The sequence below is a fragment of the Panulirus ornatus genome, chromosome 1 (genome assembly GCF_036320965.1).
Source record: "Panulirus ornatus isolate Po-2019 chromosome 1, ASM3632096v1, whole genome shotgun sequence".
NCBI lineage: Eukaryota > Metazoa > Arthropoda > Malacostraca > Decapoda > Palinuridae > Panulirus > Panulirus ornatus.
In genome coordinates, this window is record NC_092224.1 from 14,192,448 (window position 1) to 14,219,107 (window position 26,660).

Sequence of the window (26,660 nt, forward strand, 5' to 3'; positions counted from 1 at the left end):
TTGTGGTTTGTTTATACTGCAACCAAGAACCTGGCTGTAGAAATGGAGGAACATAACAATCACAGATCTTACACAGTATGTTTTTTCTTTAATTTTCTTTGCCCTTGAGTTATGTGGGAGAAAACTGCAACCATTTATGTTTACTACATTATCAAAGTTCATGGTATCAAGAAAATCCACACAATAATTGGAAAGTCTCTTTGCTATCCTAGCATCAGGTTGTTGTCGTAAATTCAGATAATGCCAGACCAAAAATTATAGTATATGGGCAAAGATATGAAAAAACTGTCTCGCATGCAAGTACATAATTGTTTTTCGATTCAGTACTAGCATACTTATATGGAATATCTAAAAGCCCCAGATTGTATATAGCACACTTGCAATCAATTGCCAGGGGCTGTCTGTACGACCTATAGCAGATCAGCAGGCATTCGGCTAAGGATGAAGTAAAGGAGGTTCTGATGAATTACGAGCCAAGCACAGTATTCATATGGGCAAGAAGAATATGTTGAATAAAAAGAACTAGTTGTAGTGTGGTATATGTTAAGTGATGTGCTGCTGATGGGATTATAATCAAGGGCATATGATGCAGTCAAGGTAAACCATGAGGTAGACTGCAGGGTTTGGATATGGATAGTTGCTCTGGTCTCAGTATATTATGTATATCAATTAGTGACTGAAGATGTGCAAATGAGGCTGCCGTTCATCTGCTCCTGACACGACCTTGTGGTGGCAAGAAAGGCACCTGGGTATAAAATCAGTTACATATTCTGAAAACTTTTTTAGATATATCCAAAATGTTTTTCTTTTTGAGTAAAGAGTTAAAGATCTCTGTGTCCTTCTTTCTAAAGATTAGTTCTGTATAGAAGGAATTAGAGTTATTGTTTTTTTGTATTTGTTCTAGGGAGGAGTTGCATCTCACAAACTTATGTTCACCAGATATGAAAAGGTACATGTGAATCATTTTTCTGTAATGCAGAGCTTCTTTTTAAATATATTTTACCATTTTGTAACAAATGTCCCCTAAATTTTGTTCTTGAAAAACAGCGAGGGAATCCCTTCACAGGGAAGCCCATAATAAAAGGGTTAATACAAATAATGTTGTGAATAACTTTTTTCTTTAAGTCTGTCTCAAATACTTTATTCCAAATCATTAACTTCAATACATCAGATATTTTGCTCAGTTTGTTATCATGTACACCATTCCCATTTACAAGGGGTATATTCAATGCATACAGGCATGTAGCTTTTGCTGGGATAAATTTTCCAGAACTGGAGTCCTCTGCCCTATCTTCTCTAATTGTATGATCAGTAAATTTTTCAAGTAGTGTCCTCATCTTAAAGCTGTGTAACTATGAGGAATGGCATTATAAAAATGTGTAAAAGGTCATTGTTTATGAAAAACTCTGATCACTAAATTCCTAAGTGAAACCGAGGCCTATGCTTTGAGATGAGCAATAAACTGCCAAAAAAAAGACCCAGTTGTAATATTACTTTCATGAATATGAGATGAATTTGAGCCTAACTTAATACAGTCAGTCACATTAAAGGTGCTCTACAGACCACAATCCTGAATACAAAAAATTAAATAATACATGAATTTTTTTTTTGTCACTAGTGTATCACAACTGTTAGTAAAATTGTAATTTCAAATATCTTAGTACCCTGTTATGGTACATAAACTTCCCTTCATTATACTTCCTGTTTGTAATCTCTGAAATCATGAAAGCACGGGATTATTCATGTAAAACAAAGTACGACAGCAGTTATACATTTAGAATACAAGTACTTGTGAAACAATGGAAAAGTAATCATATTCTAGAACCATAATGCATCCCTGTCATCCTCTTCATCTTGTTGTGGAATATCTTCTTGCTGTCTGGCATGTTGAGCTGTCTCATCATCAGAATCAGAAACAGCTAAGTCATTATTGATAGTAGCATCATCATGAGGCTGTTAAAAAAACAAATTAAGAAATACAGTTTAGTAAGAAAAAAAATCTATTAAAACCATCATTTGCAACAGACTTAGTTAAAATAGTAAATGCTCAGTATTACACAGATGTAGAGTGGCAACACTCAGAAGAACTGTTATATCATATGAAACAGATCTTTATCCAGTATCTCTCCTTCAAGTAGTTAAACTTATTGTGCCCTTCCATCTTGTTTCTAGTCCTCTCTAGTACCTACTCCTGCTAAATTTCTCAGTTCACTCTTAATCTATATAAACTATACTACCCGAGCACATTCTACTTTAATCTATCAACTGCACCTTTCCAAATTTCAATTGTCTCTAGCTTTGCAGTTCTTCACACTAACCCTTTGCTCTATTCTTTAGTAAAAGGATTTGATATAAACTTTCTTTTATATTTCAGAACAATCTCTCAGAGCTTACAAAATAAAAACATGAATCTTTGCTCTTTGCCAGTATCTAAACATCTGCTAACTTACACTAACTTCACCATGTATCAATTTTGCACATTGCAATTATTCAAGTACTAGCCACCACTCTTTCCATCTTTATTCATCTTTTTCCTGTGACATTAACTGGAAGTCGAATTATGTCACTCAGCTACAGTCCACTAACATAACAGAACCATGACATTCAACTTTTGTCCATGATATTCAAAAAAGTTTTCCCTTTAAGTCTAATTCATTAAAGTCATCATTTTTACTTTTCAATATCATTTTAAAAAATTTTTAAACTAGATATACAAACCTTATGGTTTTCTCAAACTGAAAAACAAACTGACTAAGATTGAATTTGCATTTTCATTTTTCAATGGCAAGATGACATCGATAAAGAATGGGAGTGAAATCCAAATATCTTGCAACAAGGTTACCAGTCCAAACAATTTCTATATTTTTACATTTATAAACATTTGTTCTATCATGCAAATTTGGTCAACTACATATGTATGTGTAAAAACTTTCATCACTTTAAGCTATTCATAATTAACTTAGGACCAATTTCTGTGAAAGTCTTGGTGTTACCTATGACCTTTCTACAGGTTTCTTAAGTCCAAGGTTGCACTGTTCCAGGAGCAGGAAAATGTCAACACCTCTGGAGTGAAAGTTCTTTGACAAGACCGTACTTCCAATGATACAGCTTCACTAAAGGTAACTTAAGCAGGCAAAGTCCAGTAACACCAATCACTCTGTGCAGTATGCAAACAGACCCGACCGCACCACAGAAGAATGATCTGTGACAGAGCGAGCCCAGTTGCAAAGGGCCAAGGATGGTCTTCAACTACTGAAGGACTCTGGCCAGCATTGATCTTCCAACCCCAAAAGGTGCTGTAACTGGCAGGCCATGGGTCATACCCAAATGTTTTACACATAAACACATTTTTTCACTAGTGAAAACGATGGCCTAATCATCTTCACCCAACTACTACTGCAAGCCAGTGACATTAATCCTAACCTGACCACATGTGTACCTTGGCCACAATACTAAATAACCATCACCAAAAGGCACTTCTCCATCAGAAGCTCCATCTGCAGTCTTTGGTACCAACTCTGCTACTCTTCATCCATAAAAGACTATGCAAGACATTGGACATGCAGCAACCACACTGACAGTAACTCCCACAAACCCTTCACTCTCAGCATAAACACCCATCAAATAAAACAAAATGCTCAGACTTATTCTTCTCAAACAGACCATTCAACTCCACAGATCCCCAGCAAAAAGTATCCTGCAACTTAACACCAGTGGCATCAGAAACAAACACACAAAAATACTCAACTAAATCAGAGAACCCAACATCCATATAACCCTCATCTACAAAACTACTCGCATTCAAATCCTCCTTACCACCTTCCTAAAGTAGATAATCACAAGAGACAACAAATTATACCACTCTCCAACACCAGTGGCACTAAAAAGCAGCTCACATACTAACAACACCCAAGAAATACAATCCATAAGAATAAACTTAGCAGTACTAACTACAACATTCATCATCTACATACATCCCCCTTCCACATACACTCCTCAACTACAAAACCAGATTTATACGTCCAACACTCATCTCTGCAGAGATTTCAATGCACATAATCCCACTTGGTTCAGCACTCCCACCAAAGATCCCTGAGGTGAACTACTTAAAAACTAACTGCAACCTATCAATATCCTCAATCTACACAATCAACCAACCAAGGTCCAAACCCACCATCTCAACCAGCTAACCTCGCCAGGCATTACCTTCTGCTCACTGGTACTGCACACAGAAACTCTGGAGCACACCACACAAACTGTGTGTGACCTCCTACCCATACTGATAATATTCCTCTTGGCCCATTAAATCCACACAACTATCAAAAGGAAAACCAGAGGCGACAGAAAACCAGACTGGACAGCCTTCACACAGTATCTGTACAGGGAAACAAATCTCCAGAAATTCATTATGGGTGATTTCTCATATGTAAATCATGACACCTCACATTTCATCAACATCTCCAACCAAGCCAGCAAAAAGCATATAGTAACTGCATGAACACAGACAGAAATATATCCTGCATATTGCACCTCATAATACAAAGAAACTAGCTCACACAGAACTACTCACCATCAGCAGAAATCAAAGAACAAATCCAGTCTCTATATAACACATTCACTAACCAAATCAATGAAACACAAACTGAAAAATTTCACTCCTTCCTCATCACAATGAACTGCAAGACCCGTAGCAACCAATTCTGGCGCATGTTAAAGAAGATGTTCACTTGCCGCATTAATCCATCCCACAACTCATGAAGCACTCTAGACCCATTCCAAAGACACTCCTTCTCCCAAAGAATAAATGTACCAATGTGACATCACTGAAAATTCGAAACTGCCCACCCAACTTTTACTCCCACTGATAAAATAAATGCAATAAAACTTTACACAACTCTCCTGCTACAACCCCAGACTACATATCAATTTTCAACATACCATTCCAAAAACCTCCAAACCATCCAACTTCCACTCCTATTGCCAAATATCACTTCTCTGCTTAGCATCCAAACTCTATGAAAAACTGACTGACAAAAGAATTAAACAAAGCATCCCACTTTCACCCACACAACATGGCTTCAGACCCAAAGACTCTACCATTATGCCACGCACTGACCACTTCCAGGTATCTTATGCGCTTCGTTTCCACCAATTTTTCTCCATTCAGACTCGAACCCAAACTAACCTGTCCCTCAACCCTGCTAAACCTAATGACCTTGCTTTTATTCACATTCATTTTCAACTTCCTTCTTTCACACACACTTGTAAACCCCTTCACAACTTCTGCAGTTTCTTACTGTATCATCAGCAAACAACTGACTCATTACCCAGGCCCTCTCATCCCCCATACTCTGTATAGTCATCCCTCTCCCTAAGACTTGCATTTACCTCCCTTACCATCCCATCCATAAACAAGTTGAACAACCATGGTGACATCATACACCCCTGCTGCAGACCACCTTCACTTGGAACCATTCAATCTCCTCTCTTCCTACTCGTACACAAGTCATCATTTCCCCTTTTATTCTTACATGTCACAACCATGTATCCAACTACTAATTCTAAAAACTTTAACAATCTTTCTCTTAATATTCTAAACACCTCAATTACACATGATTGCATCCCTGCATTTACTGCACTTTTATTCAAACTTTCAGTTGCCTCTCTTTCATGCTCATAGCATTCTTTCTGGTTTATCTTCTCCCACCAATCCAGCACTTTATGTCTATGTTCTTCCTAACATCATACCTCCACTTCTCCCTGATTCTCATCACAACAAGAACTGAGAAATGGTCAGATTCTCCACAGAATCCTCTCACAACTCTAGCATCCAGCACAACCTTTTTCAACCTAACATCCACAGCCACACAGTCAATCAAACCCTTTTGTTCTTCTCTTCTATCACTCCTCAACTACATATATCTGTGGATCATCTCATGCTATAAGAAAAGTGTTTACAAGGAACAAACCCCTCACATTAAAGACATATTATGGTGAATGATATGTTAAAACTGTATTTCATCTATACTCTACAAGTATTTCTTTTTCATATACTTCTCTTTAGTTGGTTCTTCCCTAATGCATGAACTAATAATGATCTAAATATTCAGAAAGAATACAACAAAACCTTACCTTACCTAACCAAGCCCAAAGTTCCACAGAAATGTTGAAGTGAGAAACAAGCAGATACCTGTCTATCATTATCTGTATGCCCGTATATTGCCTGCAAGACGTTACACCACATTTGTAAAGTCATCTTTGACAAGGCTGTATCTCTGGGGGTGTAGTCTCATCAAAGAACTTTTCATGCTAAATGAGTCTATATTACCACACTACTGGAAGTAGAACAGCCTTGGGCAGCAGTATTCTTTAAAAAGAGGTCCTGAGTAACAACAGGACTCTTTCACAGAAATTGGTCAAGGGGTAATTAATTTGAGTGTTATTTGATACATTATTTCCATTACTTACATAAGGTTTTGAGTCTTTTCCACAGTCCTTAACATGTTATTCAAACACAAATGAATTTCACAATATAGGGCAATTCAATACTGCACAAACATTTTTGGTACCTATCCCACGCAATATTATGACATCACTGTATAAGTTTGTTGAGTTTACCGGTTAAGTTGTATGGAAGAGTGGTGATTGAGAGGGTGGTGGCAAAAACACTGTAATTTCAGGAATGGATGAGGGTGTGTGAGTCATGTGTTTGCTTTAAAGAAAGTGTGAGGAATACTTAGAGAAACAGAATTCGTATGTGTCACTTATAAATCTGAAAAAAAAAAAAACATATGACAGGGTCGATAGAGATGATTTGTGGAAGGTGCTATGAATACATGGTGTGGGAGGAAAGCTATCAGAGGCAGTAACAAGTTTTTATCAAGAGATTAAGGCGTTTGTACAAGTAGGAAACAAGGAAGGTGAGTCTGTAATGTCACCATAGCAGTTTAATCACTTTATGGATGGGGTGGTAAGGGGAGGTGAATGCAAGGGTCTTGGAAAGAGGAGCAGGTATGTAGTGTGCTGGGAGAGCATATCTAAGTAAGAAACTGCAGAAGCAGATGTATGAGTTTAGGAGAGTCTGGGACAGGAGGAAGTTGAGAGTAAATGTTAAAAGAGACAGATTATTTGAGTGTGAGTTTGAATGGGGAGATAGTTTGGAGGAAGTGGAGTTTTAGATACCTGGGAGTGGATATGGGAGCAAAAGGAGCCATGAGAGTTGAAGTGAGCCAGATGGGTGATGCATACTGAGGAACATGAGGAAAGAGGGGTCACAGTCTTTAAGGGCAAAGAAGGGTATGTCTGATAGTATAATAGTCCCATCAGTACATTATGGATGTGTGGCATAGGCCTTATACAAAAATATAAAGAATATGGTGAAAGTGTTGGAAATGAAATTTTTGACATGTGGTGTGAGGAGGATTGATCATATGTAGAATGACAGAGTGAGAGTGAGGTGTGGGAGTAAGAGGACTATTTATAAGACAGCTGAAAAGAGTGGGCTGAAATGGTTTACACATATGAAGAGGATGTGGGAAAAAAGGATGAATAAGGGGATGTAAATATCATATATGGAAGGATGGAGTGAAAAATGCTTTGAAGGCTCAGGGCCTAAACATGCAGGTGGATGCAAGGATTCATGGGATAGAGTGAACTGAAGTGATATGGTGTAAAGGGAATAAAATGCTGTCAATGGACTGAAACAGGGCATAGAAAGCCATTAGGGTAAACCACTGAAAGGTTTGTGGGGTCTGACTGAGGAAAGGGGACTCTGATTTCAGGGTATTATACATGATATCTAGAGTTGGGAAGTGAGTCAGTTGTTGTTCGCTGATGATACAGCGCTGGTGGCTGATTCATGTGAGAAACTGCAGAAGCTGGTGACTGAGTTTGGTAAAGTGTGTGAAAGAAGAAAGTTAAGAGTAAATGTGAATAAGAGCAAGGTTATTAGGTACAGTAGGGTTGAGGGTCAAGTCAATTGGGAGGTAAGTTTGAATGGAGAAAAACTGGAGGAAGTAAAGTGTTTTAGATATCTGGGAGTGGATCTGGCAGCATATGGAACCATGGAAGCGGAAGTGGATCATAGGGTGGGGGAGGGGGCGAAAATCCTGGGAGCCTTGAAGAATGTGTGGAAGTCGAGAACATTATCTCGGAAAGCAAAAATGGGTATGTTTGAAGGAATAGTGGTTCCAACAATGTTGTATGGTTGCGAGGCGTGGGCTATGGATAGAGTTGTGCGCAGGAGGGTGGATGTGCTGGAAATGAGATGTTTGAGGACAATGTGTGGTGTGAGGTGGTTTGACCGAGTAAGTAACGTAAGGGTAAGAGAGATGTGTGGAAATATAAAGAGCGTGGTTGAGAGAGCAGAAGAGGGTGTTTTGAAATGGTTTGGGCACATGGAGAGAATGAGTGAGGAAAGATTGACCAAGAGGATATATGTGTCGGAGGTGGAGGGAACGAGGAGAAGTGGGAGACCAAATTGGAGGTGGAAAGATGGAGTGAAAAAGATTTTGAGTGATCGGGGCCTGAACATGCAGGAGGGTGAAAGGAGGGCAAGGAATAGAGTGAATTAGATCGATGTGGTATACCGGGGCTGACGTGCTGTCAGTGGATTGAATCAGGGCATGTGAAGCGTCTGGGGTAAACCATGGAAAGCTGTGTAGGTATGTATATTTGCGTGTGTGGACGTGTATGTAGATACATGTGTATGTTGGTGGGTTGGGCCATTTCTTTCGTCTGTTTCCTTGCGCTACCTCGCAAACGCGGGAGACAGCGGCAAAAAAAAAATAAAAAAAAAAAATCTAGAGTTGATGAAAGCTAAAGCTGCCATTTTTCTAGCGTTTGCATTCAATTGCCTATGCTTACACACATCATAAAAAAAACACATTTACAACCTTATGCAAGTCCTCTTCACTCTTAACAAAAAACACAAGCTAGTCACTAACCACCTTACCTTACTGCCACACTCCATCTCTGCACCCTCTTTCCCTAGTTTTTTCTCACCTCTTTTATCACTCTAAGTACATACATGTTAAAAAGCCATAAGACAGCACACACCTTTCCTCATACCCACAAATATCACAAAACTTTCACTTGACTCCCCATCTGCTCTCACACATGCATTTGCTCCTCTATTGAAGGCTTTCACACCATTCAACCATTGTCCCCTACACCATATATCCTTAACACATCTCATAAAGCATTCCACTTGACTTCGTCATACACTTTCTCCAAATCCATGGAAGCTACATACAACTTCTTACTTTCACTAGATACTTTTCCACAGTCATTTTCACCTTAAATATCTGATCCACACATCCCTTACCTTTCCTAAAACCCATTCTGTCCCAGCTCTGTAACACCCTCCCAATCTCATGGCAATAGCACAATGGCACATCCTTCTTTCCCTCTTCCCTAATAATTTTCATTCATTCCTGTCCATATCACTCCATACAACCTGCCCAAGGAAACAAGTTTCCCCAGTCCCCAGCACAGTCAAACTATAACTTTTAAATTTCTCTATAACCTCCATCCTTTTACTCTCACCAGTTATTCCATTAACATTCAGTGTTATCATCCTCAATCATTTATCCCTATTACTCCCAGCATAATAGCTTTAATGAACGAGACCGGGTTATAGTGATGGGTGATTTGGATGCTAAGGTGAGTAAAGTGGCAGTTGGTGTACATGAGGTGTTCAGCGTTGTAAATGGAAATGGTGAAGAGCTTGTAGATTTGTGTGCTGAAAAAGGACTGGTGATTGGGAATACCTGGTTTAAAAAGAGAGATATACACAAGTATACATATGTAACTAAGAGAGATGGCCAGACAGCGCTATTGGATTACGTATTAATTGATAGGCATGTGAAAGAGACTTTTGGATATTAATGTGCTGAGAGGGGTAACTGGAGGGATGTCTGATCATTATCTTGTGGAGACAAAGGTGAAGATTTGTAGGGGTTTTCAGAAAAGAAGAGAGAATGTTGGGGTGAAGAGAGTGGTGAGAGTAAGTGAGCTTGTAAAGGAGACTTGTGTGAGGAAGTACCAGAAGAGATTGAGTGCAGAATGGAAAAAAGTGAGAGCAAATGACGTAAGGGGTGTGGAGGAGGAATGGGATGTATTTAGGGAAGCAGTGATGGCTTGCACAAAAGATGCTTGTAACATTAGAAAGGTGGGAGGAGGGCAGATTAGAAAGGGTAGTGATTGGTGGGATGAAGAAGTAAGATTGTTAGTGAAAGAGAAAAGAGAGGCGTTTGGACAATTTCTAAAGGGAAGTAGTGCGAATGACTGGGAGATATATAAAAGAAAGAGGCAGAAGTTCAAGAGAAAGATGCAAGAGGTGAAAAAGAGGGCAAATGAGAGTTGGGCTGAAAGAGTATCATTAAATTTTAGGAAGAATAAAAAGAGGTTTTGGAAGGAGGTAAATAAAGTGCATAAGACAAGAGAGTAAATGGGAACACTAATGAAGGGGGCTAATAGGGAGGTAATAACAAGTAGTGGTGAAGTGAGGAGATGGAGTGAGTATTTTGAATGTGTTGAATGACAGACTGGCAGATATAGGGTGTTTTGGTCGAGGTGGTGTGCAGAGTGAGAGGGTCAGGGAGAATGGTTTAGTAAACAGGGAGGTAGTGAAAGCTTTGTGTCAGATGAAAGCCGTTAAGGCAGTGGGTTTGGATGGTATTGCAGTGGGATTTATCAAAAAAAGGGAGTGACTGTGTTGTTGACTGGTTGGTCAGGATATTCAGTGTATGTATGGTTCATGGTGAAGTGCCTGAGGATTGGCAGAATGCATTCATAGTGCCACTGTACAAAGGCAAAGGGGATAAAGGTGAGTGTTACAGAGGTATAAGTTTGTTGAGTATTCCTGGGAAATTATATGGGAGGGTATTCATTGAGAGGGTAAAGGCAAGTACAGAGCATCAGATTGGGGAAGAGCAGTGTGGTTTCAAAGTGGTAGAGGATGAGTGGATCAGGTGTTTGCTTTGAAGAATGTATGTGAGAAATACTTAGAAAAACAGATAGATTTGTATGTAGCATTTATGGATCTGGAGAAGGCATTTGATAGAGGTACCTTGTGGAAGGTACCAAGAGTATATGGTGTGGGAGGTAAGTTGCGAGAAGCAGTGAAAGTTTCTATCAAGGATGTACAGTATGCGTACAAGTAGGAAGAGAGGAAAGTGATTGGTTTTCAGTGAATGTCGGCTTGCGGCAGGGGTGCATGATGTCTCCATGGTTGTTGAATTTGTTTATGGATGGGGTTGTTAGGGAGATGAATGTAAAAGTTTTGAAGAGAGGGGCAAGTATGCAGTCTGTCGTGAATGAGAGAGCTTGGGTAGTGAGTCAGTTGTTGTACGCTGATGTTACAGCAGTGATAGCTGATTCAGGTGAGAAACTACAGAAGTTGGTGACTGAGTTTGGTAAAGTGTGTGAAAGAAGAAAGCTGAGAGTAAATGTGAATAAGAGCAAGGTTTACCACAGATGCTTCACATGCCCTGGTCCAATCCACTGACAGCACATCCACCCCGGTATACCACAATGTTCCAATTCACTTTATTCCTTACACGCCTTTCAAAATTCTGTATGTTCAGGCCCCAATCGCTCCAAATCTTTTTCACTCCATCCTTCCAACTCCAGTTTGGTCTCCCACTTCTCCTCGTTCCCTCCACCTCTGACACATATATCCTCTTTATCAATTTTTTCTCACTCGTTCTCTCCATGTGATCAAACCATTTCAACACACCCTCTTCTGCTCTCTCTACCACACTCTTTTCATTACCACACATCTCTCTTACCCTTTCATTACTTCTTGAACAAACCACCTCACACCACATACTGTCCTCAAGCATTTCATTTCCAACACATCCACCCTCCCCTGCACAACCTATCTATAGCCCATGCCTCGCAGCCATATAAAATTGATGGAACCAGTATTCCTTCAAACATACCCATTTTTGCTCTCTGAGTTAACATTCTCGCCTTCCACACGTCCTTCAACGCTCCCAGAACCTTCACCCCTTCCCCCACCCTGCGACTCACTTCCGCTTCCATGGTTCCATCCGCTGCTAAATCCACTCCTAGATATCTAAATCACTTCACTTCTTCCAATTTTTCTCCATTAAAACTTACCTCCCAATTAACTTGTCCCTCAACACTATTTATTTATTCATATTATCATACTTGTCGCTGTCTCCCGCATTAGCGATGTAGCACAAGGAAACAAACGAAAGAATGGCCCAACCCACCTATATATACATGCATATACATACACGTCCACATACGCACATATACATACCTATACATACACAGACATATACATATATACACATGTACATAATTCATACTGTCTGCCTTTATTCATTCCCGTTGCCACCCCGCCACACATGAAATGACAACCCCCCATGCATGCAAGGTAACCCTTGGAAAAGACAACAAAGTCCACATTCATTCACACTCAGTCTCTAGCTGTCATGTATAATGCACCGGAACCACAGCACCTTTTCCACATCCACGCCCCACAAAACTTTCCATGCTTTAACCCAGATGCTTGACATGCCCTGGTTCAATCCATTGACAGCACATCGACCCCGGCATACCACATCATTCCAATTCACTCTATTCCTTGAACGCCTTTCACCTTCCTGCATGTTCAGGCCCTGATCGCTCAAAATCTTTTTCACTCCATCCTTCCATCTCCAATTTGGTCTCCCACTTCTCCTCGTCCCCTCCACCTCCGACACATATATCCTCTTGGTCAATCTTTCCTCACTCATTCTCTCCATGGGACCAAACCATTTCAATACACCCTCTTCTGCTCTCTCAACCACACTCTTTTCATTACCATGCATCTCTCTTACCCTTTCATTACTTACTCGATCAAACCATCTCACACCACATATTGTCCTCAAACATCTCATTTCCAACACATCTACCCTCCTCTGCACAACTCTATCTATAGCCCACACCTCGCAACCATATAAAATTGTTGGAGCCACTATTCCTTCAGACATACCCATTTTTGCTTTCCGAGATAATGTTCTCACCTTCCACACATTTTCCAACGCTCCCAGAACTTTTGCCCCCCTCCCCCACCCTGTGACTCACTTCCACTCCCAGATATCTAAAACGCTTCACTTCCTCCAGCTTTTCTCCATTCAAACTTACCTCCCAATTGACTTGTCCCTCAACCCTACTATACCTAGTAACCTTGCTCTTATTCACATTTACTCTCAGCTTTCTTCTTTCACACACTTTTCCAAACTCAGTCACCAGCTTTTGCAGTTTCTCACCCGAATCAGCCACAAGCGCTGTATCATCAGCGAACAACAACTGACTCACCTCCCAAGCCCTCTCATCTGCAACAGACTGCACATTTGCCCCTCTCTTCAAAACTCTTGCATTCACCTCCCTAACAACCCCATCCATAAACAAATTAAACAACCATGGAGACATCACACACCCCTGCCGCAAACCTACATTCACTGAGAACCAATCACTTTCCTCTCTTCCTACTCATACACATGCCTTACATCCTCAATAAAAACCTTTCACTGCTTCTAGCAACTTTCCTTCCACACCATATATTTTTAATACCTTCTACAGAGCATCTCTATCAACTCTTCTCATATGCCTTCTCCAGATCCATATATGCTACATACAAATCCATTTGCTTTTCTAAGTATTTCTCACATACATTCTTCAAAGCAAACACCTGATCCACACATCCTCTACCACTTCTGAAACCACACTGCTCTTCCCCAATCTGATGCTCTGTACATGCTTTCACCCTCTTAATCAATACCCTCCCATATACTTTCCCAGGAATACTCAACAAACCCATACCTCTGTAATTTGAGCCCTCACTTTTATCCCCTTTGCCTTTGTACAGTGGCACTATGCATGCATTCCACCAATCCTCAGGCACCTCACCATGTCATACATACATTAAATATCCTTACCAACCAGTCAACAACACAGACACCCCCTTTTTTAATAAATTCCACTGTAATACCATCCAAACCCACTGCCTTGCCGGTTTCATCTTCCACAAAGCTTTTACTACCTCATCTCTGTTTACCAGATCGTTCTCCCTAACCCTCTCAATTCGCATACCACCTCAACCAAAACACCCTATATCTGCCACTCTATCATCTAATACATTCAACAAACCTTCAAAATACTCACTCCATCATCTTACATCACCACTGCTTGTTATTGCCTCCCCATTTGCCCCCTTCACCGATGTTCCGATTTGTTCTCTTGTCTTACGCACTTTATTTACCTCCTTCTAAAGCATCTTTATATTCTCCCTAAAATTTAATAATACTCTCTCACCCCAACTCTCTTGACCTCCTGCCTCTTTCTTTTATACATCTCCCAGTCATTTGCACTGTTTCCCTGCAAAAATCGTCCAAATGCCTCTCTCTTCTCTTTCACTAATAATCATACTTCTTCATCCCACCACTCACTACCCTTTCTAATCTGCCCACCTCCCACGCTTCTCATGCCACAAGCGTCTTTTGTGCAAGCCATCACTGCTTCCCTAAATACATCCCATTCCTTCCCCCACTCCCCTTATGCCCTTTGCTCTCACCTTTTTCCATTCAGCACTCATTCTCTCCTGGTACTTCCTCACACAAGTCTCCTTCCCAAGCTCACTTACTCTCACCCCAGCATTCTCTCTTCTTTTCTGAATACCTCTACAAATTTTCACCTTCATCTCCACAAGATAATGATCAGACATCCCTCCAGTTGCACCTCTCAGCACATTAACATCCAAAAGTCTCTCTTTTGCGTGCCTATCAATAAACACGTAATCCAATAATGCTCTCTGGCCATCTCTCCTACTTACATATGTATACTTATGTGTATCTCTCTTTTTAAACCAGGTATTCCCAATCACCTGTTCTTTTTCAGCACACAAATCTACAAGCTCTTCACCATTTCCATTTGCAACATTGAACACCCCATGTACACCAATTATTCCCTCAACTGCCACATTACCCACCTTTGCATTCAAATCACCCATCACTATAACCCAGTCTTGTGCATCAAAACTACTAACACACTCACTCAGCTGCTCCCAAAACACTTGCCTCTCATGATCTTTCTTCTCAAAACCAGATGCATAGGCACCAATAATCACCCATCTCTCTCCATCCACTTTCAGTTTTACCCATATCAATCTAGAGTTTACTTTCTTACACTCTATCACATACTCCCACCACTTCTACTTCAGGAGTAGTGCTACTCCTTTCCTTGCTCTTGTCCTCTCACTAGCCCCGAACTTTACTCCCAAGACATTCCTAAACCACTCTTCCCCTTTACCCTTGAGCTTCGTTTCACTCGGAGCCAAAACATCCAGGTTCCTTTCCTCAAACATACTACCTATCTCTCCTTTTTTCTCCTCTTGGTTACATCCACACACATTTAGACACCCCAATCTGAGCCTTCAAGGAGGATGAGCACTCCCCGTGTGACTCCTTTTTCTGTTTCCCCTTTTAGAAAGTAAAAATACAATATATTTTATATTTTATTACACTTTGTCGCTGTCTCCTGCATTAGCGAGGTAGCGCAAGAAAGCAGACGAAAGAATGGCCCAACCCACCCACATACACATGTATATACATACACGTCCACACATGCACATATACATACCAATACATCTCAACGTATACATATATATACACATACAGACATATACATATATACACATGTACATAATTCATACTGTCTGCCCTTATTCATTCCCGTCGCCATCCCGCTACACATGAAATGACAACTCCCTTCCCCCTGCATGCGTGCGAGGTAGCGCTAGGAAAAGACAACAAAGGCCACATTCATTCACACTCAGTCTCTAGCTGTCATGTATAATGCACCGAAACCACAGCTCCCTTTCCACATCAGGCCCCACAAAACTTTCCATGGTTTACCCCAGACGCTTCACATGCCCTGGTTCAATCCACTGACAGCACATCGACCCCGGTATACCACATCGTTCCAATTCACTCTATTCCTTGCATGCCTTTCATCCTCCTGTATGTTCAGGCCCCGATCACTCAAAGTCTTTTTCACTCCATCTTTCCACCTCCAATTTGGTCTCTCACTTCTCGTTCCGTCCACCTCTGACACATATATCCTCTTTGTCAATATTTTCTCACTCATTCTCTCCATGTGACCAAACCATTTCAAAACAACCCCTTCCGCTCTCTCAACCACACTTTTTTTATTACCACACATCTCTCTTGCCCTTTCATTACTTACTCGATCAAACCACCTCACACCACATACTGTCCTCAAACATCTAATTTCCAGCACATCCACCCTCCTCCACACACCTCTATCTATAGCCCACGCCTCACAACCATATAACATTGTTGGAACCACTATTCTTTCAAACATACCCATTTTTGCTTTCCAAGATAACATTCTTGCCTTCCACACATTTTTCAACGCTCCCAGAACTTTCACCCCCTCCCCCACCCCATGATTCACTTCCGCTTCCATGGTTCCATCCACTGCCAAATCCACTATTAAATATCTAAAACACTTCACTTCCTCCAATTTCTCTCCATTCAAACTTACCTTCCAATTGACTTGTCCCTCAACCCTACTGTACCTAATAACTTTGCTCTTATTCACATTTACTCTCAGCTTTCTTCTTTCACATACTTTACGAAACTCAGTCACCAGCTTCTTCACTTTCTCACCCAAATCAACCATCAGTGCTGTATCATCAGCGAACAACAACTGACTCACTTCCCAAGCTCTCTCATTCACAACAGATTGCACACTTGCCCCTTTTTCCAAAACTCTTGCATTCACCTCCCTAACAACCCCATCCATAAACAAATTAAACAACCATGGAGACATCATGCACCCCTGCCGTAAACCAACATTCACTGAGAACCAATCACTTTCCTCTCTTCCTACTCGTACACATGCCTTACATCCTTGATAAAAACTTTTCACTGCTTTTAACAACTTGCCTCCCACACCATATATTCTTAATACCTTCCAAAGAGCATCTCTATCAACTCTATCATATGCCTTCTCCACATCCATAAATGCTACATACAAATCCAACTGCTTTTCTAAGTATTTCTCACATACATTCTTCAAAGCAAAACACCTGATCCACATGTGTGTACATGTTGATATGTATATGTATGTGTATGGGCATTTATATATATATATGAGAAGATGGGTTATTCTTCATCTGTTTCCTGGCATCATCTCACCGATGCGGGAAGCGGTGATCAAGTATAATAATATTTCATTTATATTTATTTTGCTTTGTTGCTGTCTCCCGCGTTAGCAAGGTAGCGCAAGGAAACAGACGAAAGAATGGCCCAACCCACCCACATACACATGTATATACATACACGTCCACACACGTAAATATACATACCTATACATCTCAACGTATACATATATATACACACACAGACATATACATATATACACATGTACATAATTCATACTGTCTACCTTTATTTATTCTTTTTATTCATTTATTTTTATCTATTTATTTTGCTTTGTCGCTGTCTCCCGCATCTGTGAGGTAGCGCAAGGAAACAGACGAAAGAAATGGCCCAACCCACCCCCATACACATGTATATACATACACGTCCACACACGCAAATATACATACCTATACATCTCAATGTACACATATATATACACACAAAGACATATACATATATACACATGTACATAATTCATAGTCTGCTTTTATTTATTCCCATCGCCACCTCGCCACACATGGAAATAACATCCCCCTCCCCCATCATGTGTGCAAGGTAGCACTAGGAAAAGACAACAAAGGCCCCATTCGTTCACACTCAGTCCCCAGCTGCCACGTAATAGTGCCCGAAACCACAGCTCCCCCTCCACATCTAGGCCCCACAGAACTTTCCATGGTTTACCCCACACGCTTCACATACCCTGATTAAATCCACTGACAGCACGTCGACCCCGGTATACCACATCAATCCAATTCATTCTATTCCTTGCCCACCTTTCACCCTCCTGCATGTTCAGGCCCCGATCACTAAAAATCTTTTTCACTCCATCTTTCCACCTCCAATTTGGTCTCCCACTTCTCCTCGTTCCCTCCACCTCCGACACATATATCCTCTTGGTCAATCTTTCCTCACTCATTCTCTCCATGTGCCCAAACCATTTCAAAACACCCTCTTCTGCTCTCTCAACCACGCTTTTTTTATTTCCACACATCCCTTTATTCATTCATAATAAATAAATATAAGTATGCACATGCATGTGCGTGTAAGTATATATGAGTGGATGGGTCTTTCTTCTTCTGTTTCCTGGTACTATCTCTAATGCAGGAAGCAGCAATCAGGTACAATGAATATGTAAACAATAGGTACTCGAAGGTAGGTAGGTACTCTCTCTTGTCTCTTTTCTCATATTAAACTTTACATTTTTTATGCATCATTTCTAAAAGGTCTGTGGGTTCTAAAATGGCCAAAAATGAAGTTTAATGGGCTAATAGTAATGCCCCATTTCCAGCTTCCATGTACTCAGATTTTCCAAATGCTGTTGTAATTCTTACCAAAATGAATTAATCATCTGATAAAAAGATTCCATACAAAAATTATGAAATCAATTCCCCATAAAAAAGAAATCCACTTTGTGCATCCAATTACAGTGGCACATGCCTCACTTTTTCTATTTCTTTCCATATCTTATAAGCGTTTACTCCACAAAGAAGCTAACAATATCTGTCAAGTTCAAAAAACACGAAAAACAAAAAGGCTCACGAATTCTTGTTCTAAACTGTGAGGAAAGTAATTCAAGATTTATCATTAAAACTGACTTTTTCTTACCTGAGAAGGCATCATGCCACCAAGAAACTCTACTGAGGGATCATAACTCGCATCCACTTCCATGCTGCCTTCACCAGTTAGTCCATCTGGGTTATATTCTCCTTCACTTCCTTCACCCTGAAGTGGAAAATTTTGAAAATCACATACATATGATATGAAATTTTTTTTTTTTCTTCCACCATCTTAAAAAGAACAGAATTCCATTAAATATTATGTCTTAATACCCTCTGGTTTTGCTAATTCACCTGACCTGGTACAACAGCACAGGCACATAAATGTATGTAAGTCTGTGCTGCAAGTGATTACACAATCATACAACTTAGAAGTATTGCAATGACAGGTTTGGTTTTGTTTTGTTATGTAGAGTGTATGCACTGAATACTTTGTCTAAACTCAACACATTATCAATGTGTAAAACTGAGTCAAACTTTGTCCTAACCATTCACAAATTACAAGGGAAATGATGTATTATAGCTTTAAGTCTATGGAGGGAAAATATTAGTTAAGCATTACCAAGGATTTCAAACCTAAAGTAAAAGCATATCCCTCACTGGTATCTTTAATACCCAAACACTTTTTTCTCAGCCTATGAAGATACTGTACTGAATAATAAAAACTGTGAAGGTGAAGCCTCCTCCTTCTCTCACAGACTGCAATTATATCTTTCATAGTTTCCACAAAATTCCTGTTTCATTACTTTTTGTAAAATCCTGTAGTCTACCTCATCAAGTGTCTTAGCAAAATCTAGAAAACAGAAGTTCGAAAGAGATTTTTGTCAAAAGTGACAAAAAAAGAGAAGAGAGAGAAATAGCAAAAGAAAGCTGGCAAAAAACAAAAAAGATAGGAATGATATTAAGCCTGAAGGAGGAACAACATTCTCACCTCTGGTGGAGAGAGGCCAAAATTAAATACAGTATCAGAGAGTACCTTATGATGAAGGTACAGTACACACATGCAGACAGTAAACAGAGGGGCTCCGGCATCAAAAGATGCCTAATGTTGGTAAAGTGGTGGAGACAAAACTCTCATTGGAGAAAAAGTCGATCCTATTCAGCCCAGAGGGAAGGAGGGACAGGGAAAATAGAGAAGGAGAGAGAGGACTGACTCTCTTGGTAAGGGACAGCCTAAAGTTTCCGGATATATTGGTAGAAAACTCTTTCAAACATTACAAAACAAGAGGAGTAACTAGCTGTAGGTAAGAAATGCACAGTAGTGTTGAAGATATATAATCCTCCAAAGAATTCTGATGAACCTGAATGAAAATGCAAAGAAAACAAGAAAACCATTAGGATTGCATATGAAACAATGAAATATGCACTTTCCATACTAGGGATTTCAATTATGATGAGACAGATCGGGATAATTTGGATTTTTAGAGAGCCAAAGGGTCATGCAGACATGCATTCTTAGAGTGCATTCATGAAATCTTCCTGTATATTTCACTGACCACAGGGAGGTTGATACACTATCATTACTACATTTCATCTTCACACAAGATAGCAAGGAAATTTAGAATATCATGTATACCACACTAAATCAAAAAGTGATTATGTAATGTTTGAGTTTGAAAATATGATATATGAGGATGTAAAAGGAACATAGCTGAAACCAGACACAGAAAGGTTACAGATCCAAGCAGACTACACAAAACTAAACAATTTCTATGAGAACAGAGACTGGGAAATAAAGTTCAGTAGAAATCATCTAAGTTGTTTTGTGGGAGGTTCTGTATAATTTTCAGTGGAGGAGGAACAAAGGTTCCTTTAACTTCAAATACAGGAGGAAATGTTGAGAGAGATGTGGTTCAATATAAGATGTCAAAAAGCAAGAGAGCTGAAAGACATACGGCCTATATAGTTGGCACTCCAGCCAAACAGTATTTGACAGGTATAAGAAAGGAAGAAGTGAGTACAGCAGGATAAGAAAGACGGAATAGATGAACTCTGAAAAGGATACAGTGGACAAGAGAGAAAAATTATCTAAAACTTTTCTATAAATTCATGAGCAGTTGACTGTTAGCTAAAGAACAGCTAATAAAGCTAAGGGATTTAGAGGGAAGAGCTCTACAGAATAATTTAAAGATATATGAAAAGCTAAAGAACAAGTTCAAAATTGTTTTCTCAATAAAAGACAGTATATTCCTAAAAACAGCAATATGGAATGGAGAGAAGGTCTTTGAAAGGTGAAAAAAGCAAGAAAAAACAAACAAAATACTAAGGGCCTTTGACCCATATAACATTCATGGCCCTGATGAAATTTCTCATACTTGACATGCCCCTTGAAATGTTTTTCAAGATTTTACTGCAGGAAGGGAAAGTACTAAGAGAATGGAAGAGGGCAAATATCATACCTATCTTTAAGAAGGGAGGCTGGAAAGTTGAGCTGAACTATAGACTGGTCTCTCTGAAAAGTGTGGTCTGTGAAATACTGTTAAAGATAATCAGAAAACAAATTATTGATTATTTGTGAGGGAGAAATATAAAACAGATTCATGGAAAGTAGGTCTTTTGTAATTTATCTCTGCCAAAATACATTTGACACTGTATGTCATATAAGGCTTACAAAGAGGCTGGAACTTCATGAGGGAATAATGAGGACTCCAATGAACAGAAGATTCTTTGTGGAACACTACAAAGGACTGATGAAATTCAACTTGAGTAAATGCAAAGTGAAGAAGATAGAAAATAGTAAAAAGAAGGCCTTAGTAAAAATACCATCCAGCAGGGAATAAGCTGCGGGAATTTGAGTGTGGAAGGGTCTTGTGAGCTAGCATTGTACTTAATTCGTTGTCAAGGCCCACCTTAGGGGAATAATACAAGAGACAAACTGTTTCTTGGCAAATACTTGACTTGCATTCAAATACATGAATTAAAAAATATTCAGCAACCTGTTTCCATTATATATAAGACTAAGAAAGAAATTTTTTTGTTTGGTCACAGCACTTAAAGAAGCACAAAGATCTACTAAAAAAAAAAAAGGTCCAGAAGAAAGCAAACAAAAATGGTACAGATTGAACCTCTTTAATCTGGCATCCTTGGGACCTGGCCATTACTGGACCACAGATATAGCTGGAAAACAGAAATTGGCCCATAAGGAACCCCTTATGTAAACATATTTCCAACCCCTAGTCTTGCTAGCTCATTCCACATACATATCACTGTGTTATCAAAGATAGAACAATGCTTAAAATAGGAAATAATACAACCATTATATCTTTCAATTACGTTCTTATTGTTACATCAGTTTGCATAAGAAGTATCCCCAGATGGAGATTCTTCGATATCTTGGGAAAGGGTTTTTCGTGGCATACGACGCTAATACAGGGAAGCTTCGTCAGCATTATACACTTGTTCTGGAGCTGTTTTCCATTGCCACTAATTGTGGTGAGTAGTTAATGCAATGAACAGGTTGGTAGTTGGCTTTGGTTGACTCTTGTTACTATTGTTGTTGCATTGTTATCATCAAGACAGCCAGGCAGCCAGCTCATACACTATCCCTCACCCTGTACATACTGCTGTTGGTTGTTTTAATAGAGATTTGGAGTTTTTATTGATTCTTTAAATATGACCTTACACTACAAGCTTCCATGTAAGCACTACACTTTTCTCTGCACACACTATGTGCTGAAATTCCATATCTCCACTTAAACTTGTGTAACCATCCTTGTGAATATTCAATCATAGTCTACTTTTAATTCTTTATGAAAAACCATGGCTTGCTCGATAAGCAACTCCCCAGAAATGCTTACACCTTTATAACATTGGAGCTTAAACCAATTTACAAGTGCACTGTCTAAGTTCTGTGCTCCTCGCACCTTTCAAAGTTTTCCAAAACTATAAACTTTTCTGGCTTTCATTTTCAGCAAAAAACTGAATATTTGAAATTAACAGGATTGTTAATTAGCTTGGCTGCTGTGTAAACAGATTTTGGCACCTTAGTGCTGCTAACAGCACTGCCCTGGTGGCAGATCTAAAACTAGTGGCAGCAGATTAAAAAAGTGCCAGACTATGTGAGTTCCTGGACCACAGAGTGATTACAGAGGTACAACCTGAACTAAAATCAAGAAAGCTAAGTTACAGGAAGAGGTTAGAATCCATTCATTTCCTAACCATAGAAGAGAGAAGAGTAAAGGGAAACACTGTCACAAACTCTAGTTTTTATATAGTACTAGTGTGATGATGTCAACAGTAGACAGTCCTTCTAAAGTTGCAAAGACAGAGCAACCAGATACCATAACATGAAAGTATGCAAGAAACTTGTTGCAAAATGTAAAGAAGTAGATGGAAAAGGGTAGATTACTAGAAAATGTTCAGATGGGGCCCATTAGCATAAAACTCCATCCCTTTACTATACAGTAAGTACACAAGACTCACATACACACCACCTCATCACTAGATTAGCTGCAGCAGTAAGAGATGGTCTACAGCTTCTACAAGCCATATGTAGATGTAAGGAGAGACAGCATCAATTAGTGAGGCCCAGAGATGTAGTAATTCCTGAAAGCAATATCAGTCGAGGAATATAAAGGAGTGGGAGGGGTAAAATATATGAGTGAGTCTCTGAGACGGCTCTTGCATATACTGCCATGAGAGGCAGTTGCCATTCAAAAAATCCAAACTTAGACTATTTTATAACATCAACATCTCATTCACTTAAGAAAGCAAGCTAACTCAGTTACAGGCAAGTAATAAAAAGTGCAGACAAAGAAAGCAGGAAAAATAAGGTGACATGCAACTCAGTAGAAGAGAATTTTCTTTTATAAACGGAAATATAAAATTTTCAGTCATCTAGAACCGAAAGGAAATTAACAATCATTTCTATGATCTGGAAAGCATTTTAAAGACCATTAATCCTGAGGAATTACAAAACACCAATACTTGAGAGCACAAATATGTATAGTGTGACTTCAATCAGATGAAAATTGGAACTAATTGCCATAAATTGGAAACTATCAGCATGACTAGGATGGTTGCTTTCGGTTAATTTTGAGCACTAAAGTAAAAATAGCATTGTTCTTTGTCACCAAGGAAGACACTACAAAAAAAAAAATAAAACTGACAATACGTGAGCTTGAAAGGGACACTAATGTGAAGAAATAACTGAAGAGATTGAATAGAGAACAGGAAAAAGTGAGGATACATGAAGCGAGGGGAGTGGGTGAGGCATGGGAGGTATTTACGGATGTCGTGATGGCATGGGCAAGAGATATGTGTGGCATACGAAAAGTGGGAGCTGGGCAGATTACGTAGGGTAGTGAGCGGTAGGATGAGGAAGTAATGTAGCTAGTGAAAGAGAAAAGAAAGGTGTTTGGTTAGTACTTACAAGTGGGGAATGCAAATGCTTGGGAGATATAAAGGTTGGATACAAGGTAGTGAGACACAGGAATAAAAAGGGCATTGCATGGTGGACAGAAGAGATTATAAATGCTGTGGAAGAGAACAAAAAGGCATATGGCAGATTGCTCAACAGGAATGTACCAGTGGAAGTTAAGCAAAGGAGCAAAAAGAAAACAGAGTATGTAAGCGCAATGTTAAGAAGCTGATAGAAGAAAGCAAAGAAAGAGTAGATGAAGATTTTGGAAGGAAGTTAAGCAAAAAGTTATGGGATAATAAGAAACCATACTGGAAGGAGGTGAAAGAGGTGGATGTAATAGTGGAAATGTTGATGTGAGAAGTAAGGGAGGGAAGTTGCTGAATCAAAAGGAGGAAGTGAAAGGAAGATGGAAAGAGTATTTTGAAGAACTGATGACGGGAGGAGGCAACAGTTCTTACATGCATGGGTATGGAGGATGGAAGGAAGAGGATACCAGTGCAAGGGCCTATAGCAAAAAGGGAGGTAAATTGGGCAATAATTAGGCTGAATGTAGGAAAGGCACCTGAAGTAGATGGGATTATGGCTGAAATGCTGAAGTATGGAGGAGAAAGTTTGACAGAGTGGATGCATCTTATATGTAATTTAGCATGGAAACAGAAGGTTGTGCCTGCAGACTGGCTGAAAGCTATTCGTTTCTTTATTCAAAGGAAAAGGTAAAAAATATATATGTAGCAATTATAGTATACCAGGAAAAGTGTATGCAAGAATGTTAATTGATAGAATGATGGAAGTGACTGAATGCAGAATAAGTGAAGAGCAAGGGAAAGGTAGGGGATGTGTGAATCAGACTTTTGTAGTAAAGATAACTATGGAAAAGTATTTAGCAAAAGGTAATAAGTTGTATGCAGCTTTTATGGATCTGGAGAAAGCATATATCAGGGTCCAGTGGAATGTTTTAAGGGATGTGTCAACAATATGTGGTATGGGGGCCAACTATTGGATAGTGTGAAAGCCTTCTACAAAGGAGCAAATGCAAATATAAGTGGGGATAGAGAGCTAAGCAAAAGTTTTGGGGTATATGTAGGTGTGAGACAGGGCTGTGTGATGTCACCATGGCTATCTAATATATATATGAACTGAAAGATAAGAGAGATGAAAGCAAAACTAGGGTAAAGGGGTGCAGAGATGGAGTGTGGCAGTGAGATATGGTGGCTAGTGGCAAGCCTACATGCAGATGATACTGTGTTGTTTGCTGTGAGTGAAGAGGAGTTGCAGAAGGTTGTAAATGTGTTTTATGATGTATGTAAATGTAGACAACTGAAGGTAAATACAAGTAAAAGTAAAGTGATGGTGCATGAAAGGAAACAGGGTGAAAGTATAGATTTTGTAAAACCATATAGAAAGAGGAAAGTATACTAGCTTGTGTTTTGGATAAGGAGGGAATTTAAGTATCTAGGACATGTCTTGGGTAAGTGTAGTGATGTGGAAGGAAAGATAAGGAAGACAGCAGTACAGGGTAGAAGAGTCACTGGGCCCCTTAATAGAATAATAAAGGGTAGAGGTGTAAATATGGAAGTGAAGAGAGGATTAAGGGATAGCACAGTCCTCCCAACCCTGACCTATGTAGCCAAAACATAGACATGAAATGAGTCACAGAGGTAAAGAATCCAGGCTGTGGAAATGAGCTATTTCAGAAGAGCATGTGGAGTGACTAGATGGAATGAAGAAAGAAATGAAGGGATGTATGAAAAATGTGTTAAGGCAGGGAATACAAAGGGAGTGAATTGTGAAGAGGTAGAAAGGGGTGAAATACAATACTTTGAAATAGTTTGGGCATGTGGAAAGAATGCAAGACTAGGAGTTTATAATAGTACAGTTAAACGGCTTGGTGCTAATGGAAAACCACCTGTGATGTGGGCAAACAGGGTGGATAAATACTAGAGGGAGAGAAACACTGGAAGAATGAGTAGTTTGGGGTATGCAAGGGAGACATGTAAGGACAGGGATAAGTGTAGACTTTTGCTGGACCACACCTTGTTAAGAGTTCCCAGAGTCAATGGGCATCAGAGGTATAGAAAGACAGATAGATATATAGATAGAAAGATAGATGTATATAAGAAAGCAGCAGGAGGTCGAGAAGGTACAGGTTGAAAAAGAGAGCAAATGAGAGTTGGGGTGAGTGAGTATCAGTAAAATTTAGGGAGAATCAAAAGATATTTTGTAAGGAGATAAATAATGTGCAAAAGACAAGAAAACAAATGGGTACATCAGTGAAGGGGACAAAAGGGGAAGTGATAACAGGTAGTGATGAAGTGAGGAGGGGTTGGAGTGAGCAATTTCAAGGCTTGTTAAATGATTTTGATTTCAAGGCTTGTTAAATGATTTTGATAACAGAATTGAAGATGTAGGGTATTTTGGTTGGAATGATTTGCAATGTAAAAGTCATGGAAATTGGTTTCGATTAGAGAGAAGAGGTAGTGAAAGCCTTGCTTGAGACGA

General features: G+C 39.5%; 1 protein-coding gene across 1 annotated transcript in view; it reads right to left on the reverse strand.

Annotated features, from left to right (window-relative positions):
• Positions 1-1,112: 1,112 nt before the first annotated feature.
• Positions 1,113-26,660, reverse strand: part of Taf1 (TATA-box binding protein associated factor 1) — a 323,621-nt gene continuing 298,073 nt past the window's right edge. Inside the window, exons 33-34 of the mRNA XM_071676313.1 lie at positions 18,849-18,965; positions 1,113-1,953 (exon numbers count right to left, since the gene is read on the reverse strand). Coding sequence (XP_071532414.1) covers positions 1,819-1,953; positions 18,849-18,965 — 252 coding nt within the window. The 3' untranslated portion in view covers positions 1,113-1,818. The remainder of the gene's footprint in view (positions 1,954-18,848; positions 18,966-26,660) is intronic.